General features: G+C 35.6%; 1 protein-coding gene across 4 annotated transcripts in view; it reads right to left on the bottom strand.

The window, feature by feature from the left end:
• Positions 1-13,832, bottom strand: part of LOC139771764 (uncharacterized) — a 38,478-nt gene that overhangs the window by 15,846 nt on the left and 8,800 nt on the right. For all 4 annotated transcript variants that reach the window (XM_071704781.1, XM_071704784.1, XM_071704783.1 and 1 more), the window contains 4 exons: positions 1,055-13,785; positions 604-958; positions 263-511; positions 47-190 (listed from right to left, as the gene is read on the bottom strand). In XM_071704781.1, the coding sequence (XP_071560882.1) occupies positions 47-190; positions 263-511; positions 604-958; positions 1,055-13,785 (13,479 nt within the window). The remainder of the gene's footprint in view (positions 1-46; positions 191-262; positions 512-603; positions 959-1,054; positions 13,786-13,832) is intronic.

Below are 13,832 nucleotides of genomic sequence, written 5' to 3'. Positions count from 1 at the left end.
GAGGATTTGATATGTAACTTATTTCTTCGACAAGCGTCTTATTTACCTTTGACTTCTACTTGAAGAGCGACAGTTCCAACAGCGGGAACGCTGTAATCCTTTAGTAAGTTGGAGAACTGTGGTCTTGGTGCAAATTCCGATCTAACTTTGCTGCCCATACGTGGGTCGTTTCGATTTACGGATCGCCAATCTAAAATTATATTATTACATAATATTCAGACGCATTCATATCAATTTATAACATATATAATATCCTAATCACCTTCAACACGAACAATATGAGACATTTCCTCACTATGTAACTCGTTTACCGCGCGACACGTATATTGTCCATTATCTGTGACATCAGGATCCGCTATTTCCAGTCGATAGACATCATCATCGAGATAGCTCTGTTTGTAACGTTCGCCTTGTAGAATCATTCCGTCTTTCAGCCAGGAAATCTTAGGAACGGGATGTGCTCGTACACGGCATTCCAGGATTAGCTTACGATCAGAATGTCGATAAGTATCTATACGAGAAAAAGTGGTTTATTATTAAAATAATTTATGTGTGTAAATTAATAAACGTTAAAACGTATATTATATACTTGTGCATGTATACCTTTAATTGATTTGACAAAAGTTGGAGGTGAATGTGTAGGTTTATAATCGGAATAAACTCTCAAGATAGATTCGGTGGTCGAAGTGCCATGTGTATTCTCAGCTACGCATGTGTATACTCCGGCGTCTTCGGGAAGCGCGTCGTGTAATTCCAAATAAGCCATACCGTTTTCGCATCGCATTCTACAGCGATTGTCCGATGCATCTAGGTTTTGATCGTCTTTCATCCAGTAAACGCGTGGTTCTGGATTACCGAGAACGGTACAGGTCAGTCTTGTCCTCATTCCAACTCCTACGACTCGGTTCGTCAATCTTGTACAAAACGATGGTTTCTTTGGTTTGTCCCACGGAAGACTCTGTAATAGTCAATAATTTTATAAAAATTGAGATTCCTTCTTGTTTGTAAAGCAGTAGTGTTTATTAAGCAGTAGTTCGCGATATTGAATAATTACCTCACTTTGACGGATGTCAGTGTAACTAAACGGAATAGACTCACAAGTGTCGAAATTGATACGTGAGATAGCGTCCGCTTTTGTGCGTCGGAGAGGTCGAACGCGCGTATTAGGTACAATAGTGGCATCGCTATCTCCGGTTGAATAGTCTTCGTATTTCAGCAAACTGATCGACCTCGCGCGAATCATGCGATATTCTCTTTTTCTGCGTCTTTTGTATGAAGACCCCGTATCGAAATAATACTTATCCATAAAAGGACTACGTAATTTATAATCCCAATAGTCGTCGAGCCTTTTCCGATTTAATGACGTTAAAGAATCTCTCCAGCTGTATGATCTGGAAGTGCTAGAAAGCATTGGGATACCAGAATCAAACCGAAAAGTATAGTCTCGAGAATAATCGGCATTGAAAAGCATTGAAGTCGATTTGTCGGGCTTGCATGTGACCTCTAACATATTCCTAAGAAAGCGATCGGATTCATTTTCGCGTTTTCTGGACCATTCATTCTCTCTTATCTGTTCTTTTTTTCTCTGTCTACTTCGGAATCTCTCTTCTTCTTGCCTTTTTCGTAATCTTTGTTCTTCTTCCCATAATAATCTAGCAGTCTCATCTCTCCTAATTCTCTTTTCCTCACTTCTTTTCTGGCGCCTTGCCTCGTCCGCTACAGATACATAGTCAGCCATTTCTTTAGCTTGCCTCACAGTTCTGTTCTTTTCCAAGCGCTCTATTTCTATTTTATGCTGTCTTTTATCATTATATCTCTCTTGATAATCGTTTTCCTCTCTCTGTTCTTTGCATTCACCACCTCTATTAATGCGTTCTTCTCTCATATATAACCGATTTTCATCACTTTGCGACTTTCGCTGTTTCCATTTCTCTTCTCCTCTCACTCTCTCCAGTTCTTCAAATTCCTGTTTGCTCTCTTCCTGTTGTTTCCGAAGCATTTTCTCAACTTTTTGTTTTTTTAAATCTTCGTCTATTTGCATATGCAAATTTTTATCTCTTCTTAATGCTAATTCCTGGATTCCCTTTCCGCTTACTTTTTCTTTTTGCTTTTCTTTTATTTGTTTTTGTTCTTGATCTTCATTTATTTCTTTATATTCTGTTCTGCTTTCGTTTGTATCATCTTCTTTCTTTATGTCATTTATACATCTATATTGTGCCTGCTGTATTATTTCTTCTGTTTTAACAATTTCGTCTTTCTCTTTTTCTATTGATTCCTCTCTTATCTTTCCTAATTTTTCATCTTCCATTTTATCTTTTTCTTGCTTAACTATTTCCTTATCCTCTTGTACATTTTTCTTTGTCCTTGCTTGTTTATCTTCTGCAATTTTTATTTCCTCAGCCTTAGTTATCTCTTTCCGTTCTTCATCCTCTTTCCTCGATATTTTAACTTTATCTTTTTTCTTTCGTTCTTCTTGTTTTATCTCACTTTTTTCACTAGAATCCCCTTTTTTCTTTTCCAGTTTTTCAATCTTTTCACTTTTTGCTTTATCTTCTCCTTTTATTTTTTCTATTGTTTCTTTGTTTAACCCATCTTCTTGCTTCTTTACTTCTTCTACTCGTTCCTTTTGTCCTTTTTCTTTTATCTTCTCTTCAACATACTCTTCTTTTTTATTCAATTTCTCTTTTTCCTTTTCAAACTCTTCAGTCTTCTGGTCTTTTGTTTTTTCGCTTTCTTCCTTTTTTATCTCTTCTATTGCCTCCTGTTTCTTTTGTTCTATCTTTTCCTTCGTCCTTCCTTCCTTTTGTTCTTTTATTTTCAACAAATTAGCGTTTTCTTTTTTCTGAACATCTTCATTTTGACTTCGTGCAGCATATTCTTTATTTTCAAGATTTTCCTGTTCTTTGTCTAATTTCTCATCTTCTTTGGAAATTTTGTGCTTTATATTTTTCTTTATTTCTTTGGCTTTTGCTTCCTTGTCAGACTTCTCTTTTTCTTTCTGTATCATTTCAACTTCTGTTTTTACAGGTTCCTGTTTCTTTTGTTGTGCTATATCAGTTTCTTTGTCTTTTTCTCGCTTTTCTTCTTCTTCCTCTTTAGTTGCATCTCTTTTCTCATATTGTTCCGTCGATTTTAATTTGTCAGTATCTTTTATATCTTGCTGTTCTTCTCCCTTTTCTTTCGGTTGCCCTTCTTTTTTTCCTATATCTTTAAGTCCTTTAATTTTTTTATTTTCTTCTTTTTCTTCGATGCTTCGATCTGTTTCAGTTTTCTTACATTCATCTATTTTTTCCTTCTCTTGCACGATCTCTTGCTCTTTCTTTCGTTTGTTTTCTGCTTCCTTCCCTTCTACATCTTCCTCGTTTGTTTGTTCACTTTTTTCTTTCCTCATTTCTCCGACGTCGACAAGTTTTTCGGACTCCTCCATTCCATTTTTTATATTTTCAGTTGTACCTATGTTCTCTTGCTGATTTTTAATTTCCTTTATTTTTTCAGTTTCTTTATGCTTTTCAAAGCTATCAGTTTCTTCTATTTTCTTACATTCCTTTTTATCTCGCTTTATTTTTTCATCTTTCATGCTTCTTTCACTTTGCTCTATTTCTTCCTTTACTCGTTCAATTTCTTCGCTTTCTTGCTTTTTATTTATCTTTTGCATTTCTTGAATTACGTCTTCTTTCTTTTGTTTCTCATTTTTATTTTTTATTTGATTAATCTCTTCTTCGTGTATTAATTTCATTGATTCTTCGTAATCTTTTTCTTCGTCTCGTTCTATTTTTTCTTTCCTTTTTTCTGATATCTTTTTATTTTCTTCGTCTTTATCGTTTACTTTATCTTTCTCATTAATTATTGCTGAATCTTTTACCATTTTAGTTTCATCTATTTCTTCTTTCACAGTTTCATTAGTTTTGTCGTCTTTTTCGACAACTGTCTCAATTTCAAATACTTCTATTTCTTGCTTTACAGATTTCTTTTGAAGAGCTGCTTTGTATCTATTTATTATTAAAATCATTTCTTCCAAAGACTGGTCACATATAATGTTCATCACAGTTTGCAATTTACAAATTGGTTTCTCAAGAATCATTAATCCATCTAGTACCGTTTCTTCATGCCATAATGTTTTAGTTGCTTCTATTGACTCTTGTAATTCGTATAGGCACGGTATTAAACTTTTTGAAAGAACACTGAAGTTCGTATGTTGCGATTCCGCCAATGGTTTATCGGCTGATTGCTCTCGCATTACAGCTATAGATTTCTCGAGTTTCTGAAGAGCACTAATCATTGAATTGGCAGTATTTGGTTTTTCTTGTATCTGTATAATACATTGTTTGATATTCTGTAAAGATTTTGTCAATATTCCAAGTGCTTCGTATTCGATACAAATTTCAACGGCCGACATCTGTTGCTGCTTTAATTTATTTTCGATAGATTCGGTTGACTTGTCAATATCTGAAATACTATTTATTATTTTCGTCGATAATTCTGAAAGTTTTTTATTTCGTTGTATAGATACAATTGTTTCGAGCGCGTTCTGCACGAGTTTTAACGGTCTTTCCAAATTATTTAGATTTACGCTTGGCGATTTCTTTATAGTCGCAAGAGAACATTTTAATTCAGTTAATGGTATATTGAGAATGGCGGATATTGCATCAACTTTCATCATATCTGATTGTTTAGATACTCCATTGTCGATAATTTCTTCCTTGACAAATAAAATACATTTTTCAAAATTGGAAAGAGATTCGATAAAAGTATCGATACTCTCTTTCTCTTCATCACCCAAATTATATTTACTTGTTAGTAACGTTAAATTCTCTTGTACATTAGCAAGTGGTATTTCCATTGTTTTGAGAACTTGAATTTCTATAGAGTCATCTTCCATACGTAATATTGCTGATTTAATACTTTCCATTGGTTTTGTTAATTTTTCGATAATGGACCAGTCTGGTATTAAAGTTCTTGTTTGCTCTTCCACAATTATGGTTTCAGGTTCTATTATGTTACATTGTCGAATCTCAGCAATCGATCTCTCTATTTCGTGCAGAGGAGTCGCTAGACATTCCGTAATCCATTTATTGCTTGCATTTTCGGGCATCGATTCAACATCCAACACCGGCGACATTACTCGTGTTTCTAAAACAGATATAGCGCGTTGGAGGTCGAACAGAGGTTCAGCCAATGCACCTAATATGACATCGTTCTTCGATCGATTCGTTGGTGTTTCAATCAACATCTGATCCTGTATTACTGCGATAGAGTGACGTAATTCTTCGAGTGGTTCTATCAAAGGACGAAGAACAAATTCATTTTTATCATCGATGGCGAATGAATGTTCATTAACACGTTCAATGGCCATTTGTTCTTGAATAATTATTGCAGCCGCATGCCTTAATTCTGATAAAGGCTGTATTATTGTTTTCATCAAAGAAATATTTTCTTTTTCTGGTAAAGAACCTGTCGTATCGCATGGCGGGACTGCTTTTTGCTCTTCGACGATCAAGGCTAGGCATTCTCGTAATTCAGTTAATGGCTTTGCTAATGTTTTCAAGCTAGAGCTTTCATCTTCGGACATCGATACTGCGACTTCGACTGGAGATTCGATCGCGCCTTGATCGATCACTACTGGACGCGTAATTTTTGAAGAAGATTCATCGATTACATCTGCCCACGTATTTAAAGACGAAGCATCTTCGGAGATAGTGTCAGCCGCAGGCTCCATGATTATCTGCTGATGATTGCACATTGCTATACGTTCCGTCAGATTATGAAGAGTTTCGGCAAAAGTTTCCAATGCCGAAACATTTTGTTCTTGTACGAGTTCATTTAAAAACTCAGGTGCAGTTGCGGTCACTTGCTGAATAGATGCGATAGAAGCTCTTAAATCTATTAAAGGCTGCGCAATCGATTTCAATAAAGCGTCAGTTTCTGCTTCCGATGTAATTTGATCTCCCGCTTCTAATATCACGTGCTCTTGTACAGTAGCAATAGATCTTTGTACTTCCTCGAGAATAGGTTGTAGAGCAAGCTTCTCTAGACTTACAGAAGACGATTCAGTTGTTAATGTGTGTCCATCATGTTCGACAATATGTTCCCTTTGTACCGTTGCGACGAAAGATTTTTCAAGTTGTTGTAAGGGACCAACAAGACTGCTTAAGACAGTAACTGGTTTCCTTATTTCCGTAACATTCAAAATCTCAGATTCTTGCATTTTAGTTTCTTCGATAATTAAAATCTGTTCCTGTAATATTCGCAAAGGTGTAATAATATTTTCTATAAGATGCGCACCTACTTTATTTGATTGTTTCAATTCTGTATTTGTCGTAAAAGCTTCGATAATTCTCGGTCTTTCAACGATTACGGAGCAACATTTCTTGAACTCCTCAATAGATTTGGCGAATGCTTGTAACGCGGACGCATTCTCGATTTCTACGATCTGTTGACCAGCGTTTTCTATTGCATTCAATTGTTGTAAAACTACCATCGATGTTCTTAAATTACCAAGTGATCTCGTGAAATCCTTCAATATTATCAAATCATCTGTATTCTCGCCCGCAAGTAAATTATCTTGGATGAACATAACTTGATCTTGAATCACTGCCACGGATTTATTCAAGTTGTCCAATGTCGACTTGATTGGCAATCGTTGCAAAGCTAGAACGGTTTCTTGATAAGATGCAGTTAAAAATGATTGCTGCAACTCTTGCAATGGTTGTATCATACATTCTAAAGTAACAGCTTTTATCGATTCCTTTGTCTCCAACGTTTGAGATACTCGATCTTCGAGTTTTAATATTGCACTTTGCAATTCTTCAATCGGAATAGTCATCGTTTTTAACAGAGAAGTTTCACTAATTGCTTGTTTTGTTATATCTTGTTTAGCTATAACTACTAGTTGATTCGCTGTTTCTTCTACTGACTTTGCAAACGATAGTAAAGTTGATACTTCCTCAATTTCAGTAATTTTATCAATATGATCGACGACTTCTTCAACTGTTGTTAACGGTGTTTTCAAATTTTCTAGAGCTTCATTTAATGTTTTTAATACAGGAATATCTTCATTAAAAATTGTCTGCTTTTGAACTACAATGATCGAATTTCTCAGTTCTTTTAACACAGGCTTTAAATTCGCACTTGCCAACAAACTTTGATTTTTGCTAAGTTCTTTCACAACTCCCTCCTGCGCGATTGTAATTTGTTGCGTACCTATAACTAATGATTGTTCTAATTTTTCCAAAGAGCCTATCACTGCACCCAACTGAGCAATCTTTCTTTTCTGTTCTGGCAGTTCTAATAATTCGGCTTCATAACTATTAAGGTTTTCAATTTGAGAGAGTGTTTCTCGCAAAATGTGAATTGGATCAATAATTTTATGTAAAATTTCTGGATTTAGCTCTTGATCTTTTTGTTTAATTATTTGCAATGGTGGTACAGTTTTTATTTTTACTTGATTAATAATAGACGTAAATCTTTCTCCAAGTTGCACCACTGATTTAGTAAGATTTTGCAGGATCGTGATCTGTTCGACATTCGATAATTCTGCTCCTTGCTGGATAAACTGACTAATTGTTGGGTCAGATTGAATACAAGTAATTGACATCCTCAAGTCTTCTAATGGTTCCACGACCGATTGTACTAAAAACATTTTAGACGTTTTACTCGAACTGGCTTCAGCTACAGTATTAAGCTGAACTTGTTCTTGAACTGTAACAATTGATTTTTGTAGTTCTTCCAAAACGCTTATGACAGATAACTTCAGTAACGTCACTGTATTTTGTTTAATATCTTCAGTAACTTTCGACGATAATGCAATTTGTAAATTTAATAACGGTTCCACCAAAGCCGAGAATGCGACCGTTTTCTTATCGGAAGATTCTAAAACTTCCATTTCTCCGATTTCGTCAAATGACTTACACAATGCTTGAAGAGAAGAGATAATTGTTTGCAAAGTTTCAACTTTTATTTGTTCTTCCTGAATCATACTGTTTTCAGATATTTGAGTTATTTCTACCTTTTGTAGATCAATTGTTGTTAAGTTTTCTTCAACTTTTTCTAAAGGTTCTACTAACGATTTTATCTCCCCTATGTTTTCAGTAAGTGATTCTCCGATTTGACTAGATTCTAATGAAAATATTAATGTTTGTTGTAGGGTCTCTACTGTATCTTGTTTCATTGAACCATCTACTTCTTTAACAAGTGTTTCATTTAATTCTACTTCTACGGATTTTAAATTATCGATGCTTTTCGTCTCGATCACGTCCGTGGAAGGCGAACTAGATTCCAATAGCGAAGTTCTATCACATTTTACCCGTTCCTGAGACTCCATAATGGCTTCTATAAGCTCCTCGAGGGGTCGCGCAGTTGTTTCTTCAATGTCCTTCGTTTCTTCCTTTACTTTCGTTTCTTCCTTTATTTCCGTTTCTCTTTCGTCAGTAATACTATCATATTTTGATACTTGCACTTCATTTAGAGATTTAATGGTATCATTAATACACGCTATTAAGGCTTTTGCGATTGCAGATAATGATTCTCCGTTCTTGTCAATATATCTGTCTTCACAGATTGTCTGACATATAGATGCCAATACATTTTCAAGAGCATCTAAAGGTTTGGATATAAATAGTAAAGAAGCCATGATATTTATCTTTAATTCTGGTTTTATTCCTTCATGGGTCAAGGAAATGACCGCGTTGACAGCCCGTTCAAAATCAGCAAGAATATCTTTTATATGAGAAAATTGGCTATCTAATAGTAAAATGGGCGAGGAAGCTATTACTGTCTTAATAGAAGTATTTGTAGCTTGTAGATCATTAAGAATTTGTATTAATGCTGTTAATTCTTGTATTTTCCGCTTGTTTTCCTCAGATTTTGAAATCAGAGATTCTTGTTTAGCAGATTTCACAAAATTAATCAACTCTTTTAACGGCTGTGTCAAGTTACTTATTGCGGAATTAAACTTTGATATCTCAGTTGTCAAATGTTTGTGTCTCTCGGTTTCCTTCTGATTTTCTTTGTATTTTCTCATATCTGCCAGATCATCCTTTGTTTGATCATCCTTTGTTTGATCAACGGGGATTATTGCTTCAAGATTTTCTAAAACTGGCGTTTGTGTCGTTGTAGGTGTACCTTCAATTTCAGATTGAGCAACTTCTTGAACTGTTGCTTTAGACGACGGTATTTCTGTGACCATCATTACGCTCTCAATTTCTTCTTGTGATACCTCTATAATTTCATCAATGACACTCTCTACTTTCGTGATAATCATGCTCGCTTTTTGTTCTACATCAACTGTCTGCTTTATGACAGTTATAGAATCTTTCACGTGATCTAAAACATCTATAACGGCAGAAAAAGTCTCTACGATCGGTGCCCCTTCAGAAGCGCCTTCTTGGACAAGTCCTGTTTTGTAAACCGATAGGGAAGAACTTAGTTCTGAGATAGAGTCGGCTAGCTCTTGAAGCTGAACTATTAAATTATGCGAAATTGTTGACGGTATTTTTTGCGTATTCTCTTTCAGAATTTTTAATGCCGACAGAAGTTGATTAGTCGGATAAAGAAAGCCTTCTACGATTGCCTCTTCGTCAATTAATTCACTACCGATTTGATTAAATTGCGTTTGCGCGAAAGAGATTTGTTTCTGTAATGCTTCCAAACATTTGGACACTATTCCATATGTATCTTTGTCAGCGTGTTCTTCTACAGCTATTATAGCGTTGGCTAAGCGATTCAATGTGCCAGTAAGTCGATGCCGAAGAGAAATATTGGCACTACTAGATCGGCGCGAATAATCGGTCTTACCAATTTGTTTTTGTACCTGTAGAATTGCGGAATTGAGCAACGTCAAAGATTCATTAAATAAGAAGGCTTCTTCCATATTCGCGATCACTTCGACAATATGACAAACTTGTTTTCGCAAACCGTCGACCGCTCGCAAAATAACACTTCTCCTCTCGTCTAATAAAGAAGCTTCAGGAACTAAACTTCTTCGGCTGCTCTGTACCATTGAAAGACAACTGTGAAATTCTAATAGAGGTTCGAGAAGATTTCGTAACTCGAGAATCAATGGTTCTCGTCGATCTAACATATTTACTTCTTGAATAGTAATCTTGATATCTTCTAAAAGAGCAGCGATTGGTTTTCCTAAAATATTCGCGACGTCAGTTTCGAGAGTTTCTTCCGCAGCTTTCTCCAGATCGCTCATGCGTTCTAAAATACTTTCCAGAGGTTTTGAGATGTCCCAGAGGTATTCCAAAATTTTTCGTCTCAACGATATTTTTTCAATTACAATTGGAATTTCCATTTTGATTTCTTTTAACGCGCATAGAAGAAACTCAAATTCCTTTTCTACATTTTCATCTGTACCGGCAAAATCGATTATCTGTTTTATCACGTTATTTTCTATTGTACTTAACAATGGAGTCAATCGATTCAGTATCATTAGTTCTGAAACGTCGTGCTCATGCGATTTGGAAAGAAGATGTCGCATGTTTGTCAGCGGCTGCATTAAGTTAGTCAGTACTGAAGATGTCTGATTAAGCTTTTCTTCAAATAAACCAGTTTCTTCACCGTAGACGGTCATTACGCGTATTGTGGAAATGGTCCTTCTTAACTCTTCGATGGAATTAGCTAATTGCGATTGAGGAATTGTAGCAGTTTGTGTTGTTGATTCTTCGAAATCTTCTAGTATATTAGTTATCTCCAATTGAAGTTTCTCCAAAGTTTCTGACAAAATGATGATTAATTTACTTGCATCTTCCTCTCTTTCCTGCTTTTCGTTCTTTATGGTTTGTAGAACGATATCATGGGTTATGTTTTTAGAATTGTTTTCTGTTATAGTTTGCTCAGTAAGCAATGCGATAGATCCGGCTTCAAGTGGCGTTGAAGTAACTTCCATAAGAGTACCTGGAATTGTTTCTCGGGAAGCTGTATTAGCTCCTTCTTCTTCTTTTTCTTCTTCCGTTTCTACGTTAAATATTTTAGCATTTTGTTTCAATTCTTGTTGATAAAGAGTATCTTTGATTGAAACCGATATTTGACTTTTAATTTGTTCGATGATATCTATTATCGGCCGTAGAGATTTTTCTTCCGCATGTTCACGTAGAACATCCATGATAGTTTGCAGAAGATATTTCATAGGATGATCCAAGTTTTCTAAAATTAAAAGATTTTCCGGTTCGTGATATGTAGAAATAGCGTTTTTAAGCCTTACTAGTGGTTCTCGAAGATCAATCAGTGCGTTTATCAAACTTTCATCACTTGATAATTCAGAATATGACGTTTGAATGGCAATCTGACTTACATCTCTCTTCAATTCTTCGATTGTTGAGCTCAGTCCAGATTCTGTTTCGTCTTTATAATGGTTCGCACTGCCTTCGGATGTAGCGGATAACCAATTTTTAATAGGATCCAAAGAATGGCATATTTTACTAGCCAAATTGGATTTTGAATTACTTCTCTCTTCTGTATTTTCTCTCTGAGATTGTGTAATACTTTCTTCCTGATATTTTTTCTTTGATATTTCTTTCGCTATAAGAGCTGCATCCTTTTCTATATCTTCCAACAATTCCAATATGGGTACTATTGATTCGATCGAAGAGTTGCTTTCAATTACATTGTGAACTATCTCTTTCAATATACTAATAGGATTCATCAAATCATTAAGAATTTGCTCTTCTCGTGGTTCGTGCTTTTCCGTTAATAAATCTCTTTGTAGATTTAACAATAATTCATTTAGTTTGCTTATTTCTTGAGTTATCTCATCATCGATTGGATTTTTCAAATTAGCGATTGTAACAGCCGAAGACCCGATTGACTGACGTAATGCCTCAATACTTGTAATTAAATGATATGAGGCTATGTGCTTTTCTTGCTTTTCTAAAACTGATGATAGAGCAAAATGCACATTGCTTAAACTTTGGTCAATATTTAAATTCTTCAACATGTGTTTTTGAATCGCTTCTGTTTCTGATAATTGTTCCACTAATTTTGACATTTGTTCATCGGTATCTTCCAATATTTTGAGAGTTGCTTCTACCCGGGAAATTACATCGTAATTTTCAGAATTTTTCAATATAGTTGTAACGACACTCTTTAATTTTAAAATGGCAACATTTATTTCTTTTATCATTGAAAGTTCGCGAAAAGTACATCTCTGCAGTGACGTTAAAATTGACTGAAGATCCAATAAAGGCTCTCTAAATTCCATCAAGCTGTTTAATGTCTCATTCTCTTTCAACGTCATCGCGGAATGCGCTGTGTGAGATACGCACTCTCTCAATTCTATTAAACATGCAACAAGACTTGACGCTGTTAAAACTTGTTGTGACTCACTTGCTGCGGTGGATCCATTTACCGTAAGTTTCAGTCGTTCGATATAATTTAAAATCCCATTAAACATCGATTGAATATCGATTAATGGATCTACAATTGCCTCAGCTATATTTTGAAACTTGCCGGAGAAACCGGAGATTGACTTTATCGAAGATAATTCTTTTGTTCTGCTAGAAATGTTACAAATAGGATCGCTGAATTTTTTCAAAATTACGAGCGTTGGTTGCAAAGATAGTACATTGAGATTTTCAATAACACGTGAAAATTGAACGATGAATGGTTCGAGAATATTGCAAATGATTTCTACATGTTCCGTTGATGTAATTTCATTAATTTCCTTTAATAATGAACGCAGAGGTGTTTCCAGATTGGTCAAGGTTTCAATGTCTGCATCTGTTCTTCCTGAAATCTCCAATAATTGACGTATATCGTCAATCCGCTCATAAATACTAGAAAATTGCGGTGCACTTGCGGTATCGAGCACTTTTTCATTAAAAATCTCCAAAGCCCTGCGTAGAGTTGTTCTTGATTCTGAAAGAATATCTTTTGCCGATTCTTGAATCTCTTCCGAAACATGGCTGTTAACTTCTTTCGCACTTTTTAAATTATCTGACAATTTTTCTTCGGTAATTAATTCCTTTACCGCTTCAGTTCCGTTTCTGTTATCCATTTCTATTTTCTCAACTGATTCTATAAGTTGACGTTTTATCTTCGTATCAACTTTATCTTCCGATCCGCTTCGTCTTCTTCGCTCGTAGTCGTTAGGGCTGGAATATTCTTCGGAACTATTTTTGTCCTTCTGTTGCTTCTTTTTACGTTGCTTTTTTTTAGGAGTACCGATCATTGAATCGAAAGAGGAATCACCACCGATTCCATCGTCCAGACTGGAACCGGTTGATCTTCCTGCGCTTAAACTGCGTTTTCTACTATCTGCCGTTTCGTGTTCCGATGTCATGTGTTTCTGGACAAGACTTTCTGTAATGGAGAGATGTGCAGAAGATAAAGCGTCCGCAAAAGTGTCGCTGTCATCCTGTTTCAAAGATGAAAGCGGGGACAATGGTGGCTCGTCTTTCTGTGCGCTATGGAAACTCTCAGATTCTATTCGTTGGCTTTTTTCGCTTTTTTCGCTTTTTTCGCTTTTTTCGCTTTTTGATGCTGATAGACTCAGTGATTTTTTTCGAGGTGGCCTATTAGGAACTGTTTCGTCCTCGTTCGCATTGTGTCGAGCTGATCTTTTCAAGGAACCTCGGGAATCGCGTTCAGGTGACGAAAGAACATGCGTAACATCATCCATAATGGAGACATCTTCGAAATCAGCTTCTGTCCGTAAATCATCACCGTCTTCCGCGCTAACAAAATAATCAGGAGATACATCGATCACTACAGCTTCCATTAACAAATTACCGGTCGTAGACGTTTCTTTGACAAATCTCATTGGTGGTAGCTCAATCACATTGTGTTCTATACAAAAACGCAATCTTTTAATATATAATTATTCTTAATATGTG

The sequence above is a fragment of the Temnothorax nylanderi genome, unplaced genomic scaffold, assembly GCF_030848795.1.
Source record: "Temnothorax nylanderi isolate EJ_2023f unplaced genomic scaffold, tnyl_v1.0 TNYL_tig0044_pilon, whole genome shotgun sequence".
NCBI classification, from domain to species: Eukaryota; Metazoa; Arthropoda; class Insecta; order Hymenoptera; family Formicidae; genus Temnothorax; species Temnothorax nylanderi.
Note: the sequence above shows the minus strand (reverse complement) of the source record. Positions and strands in the feature narration are given on the sequence as shown.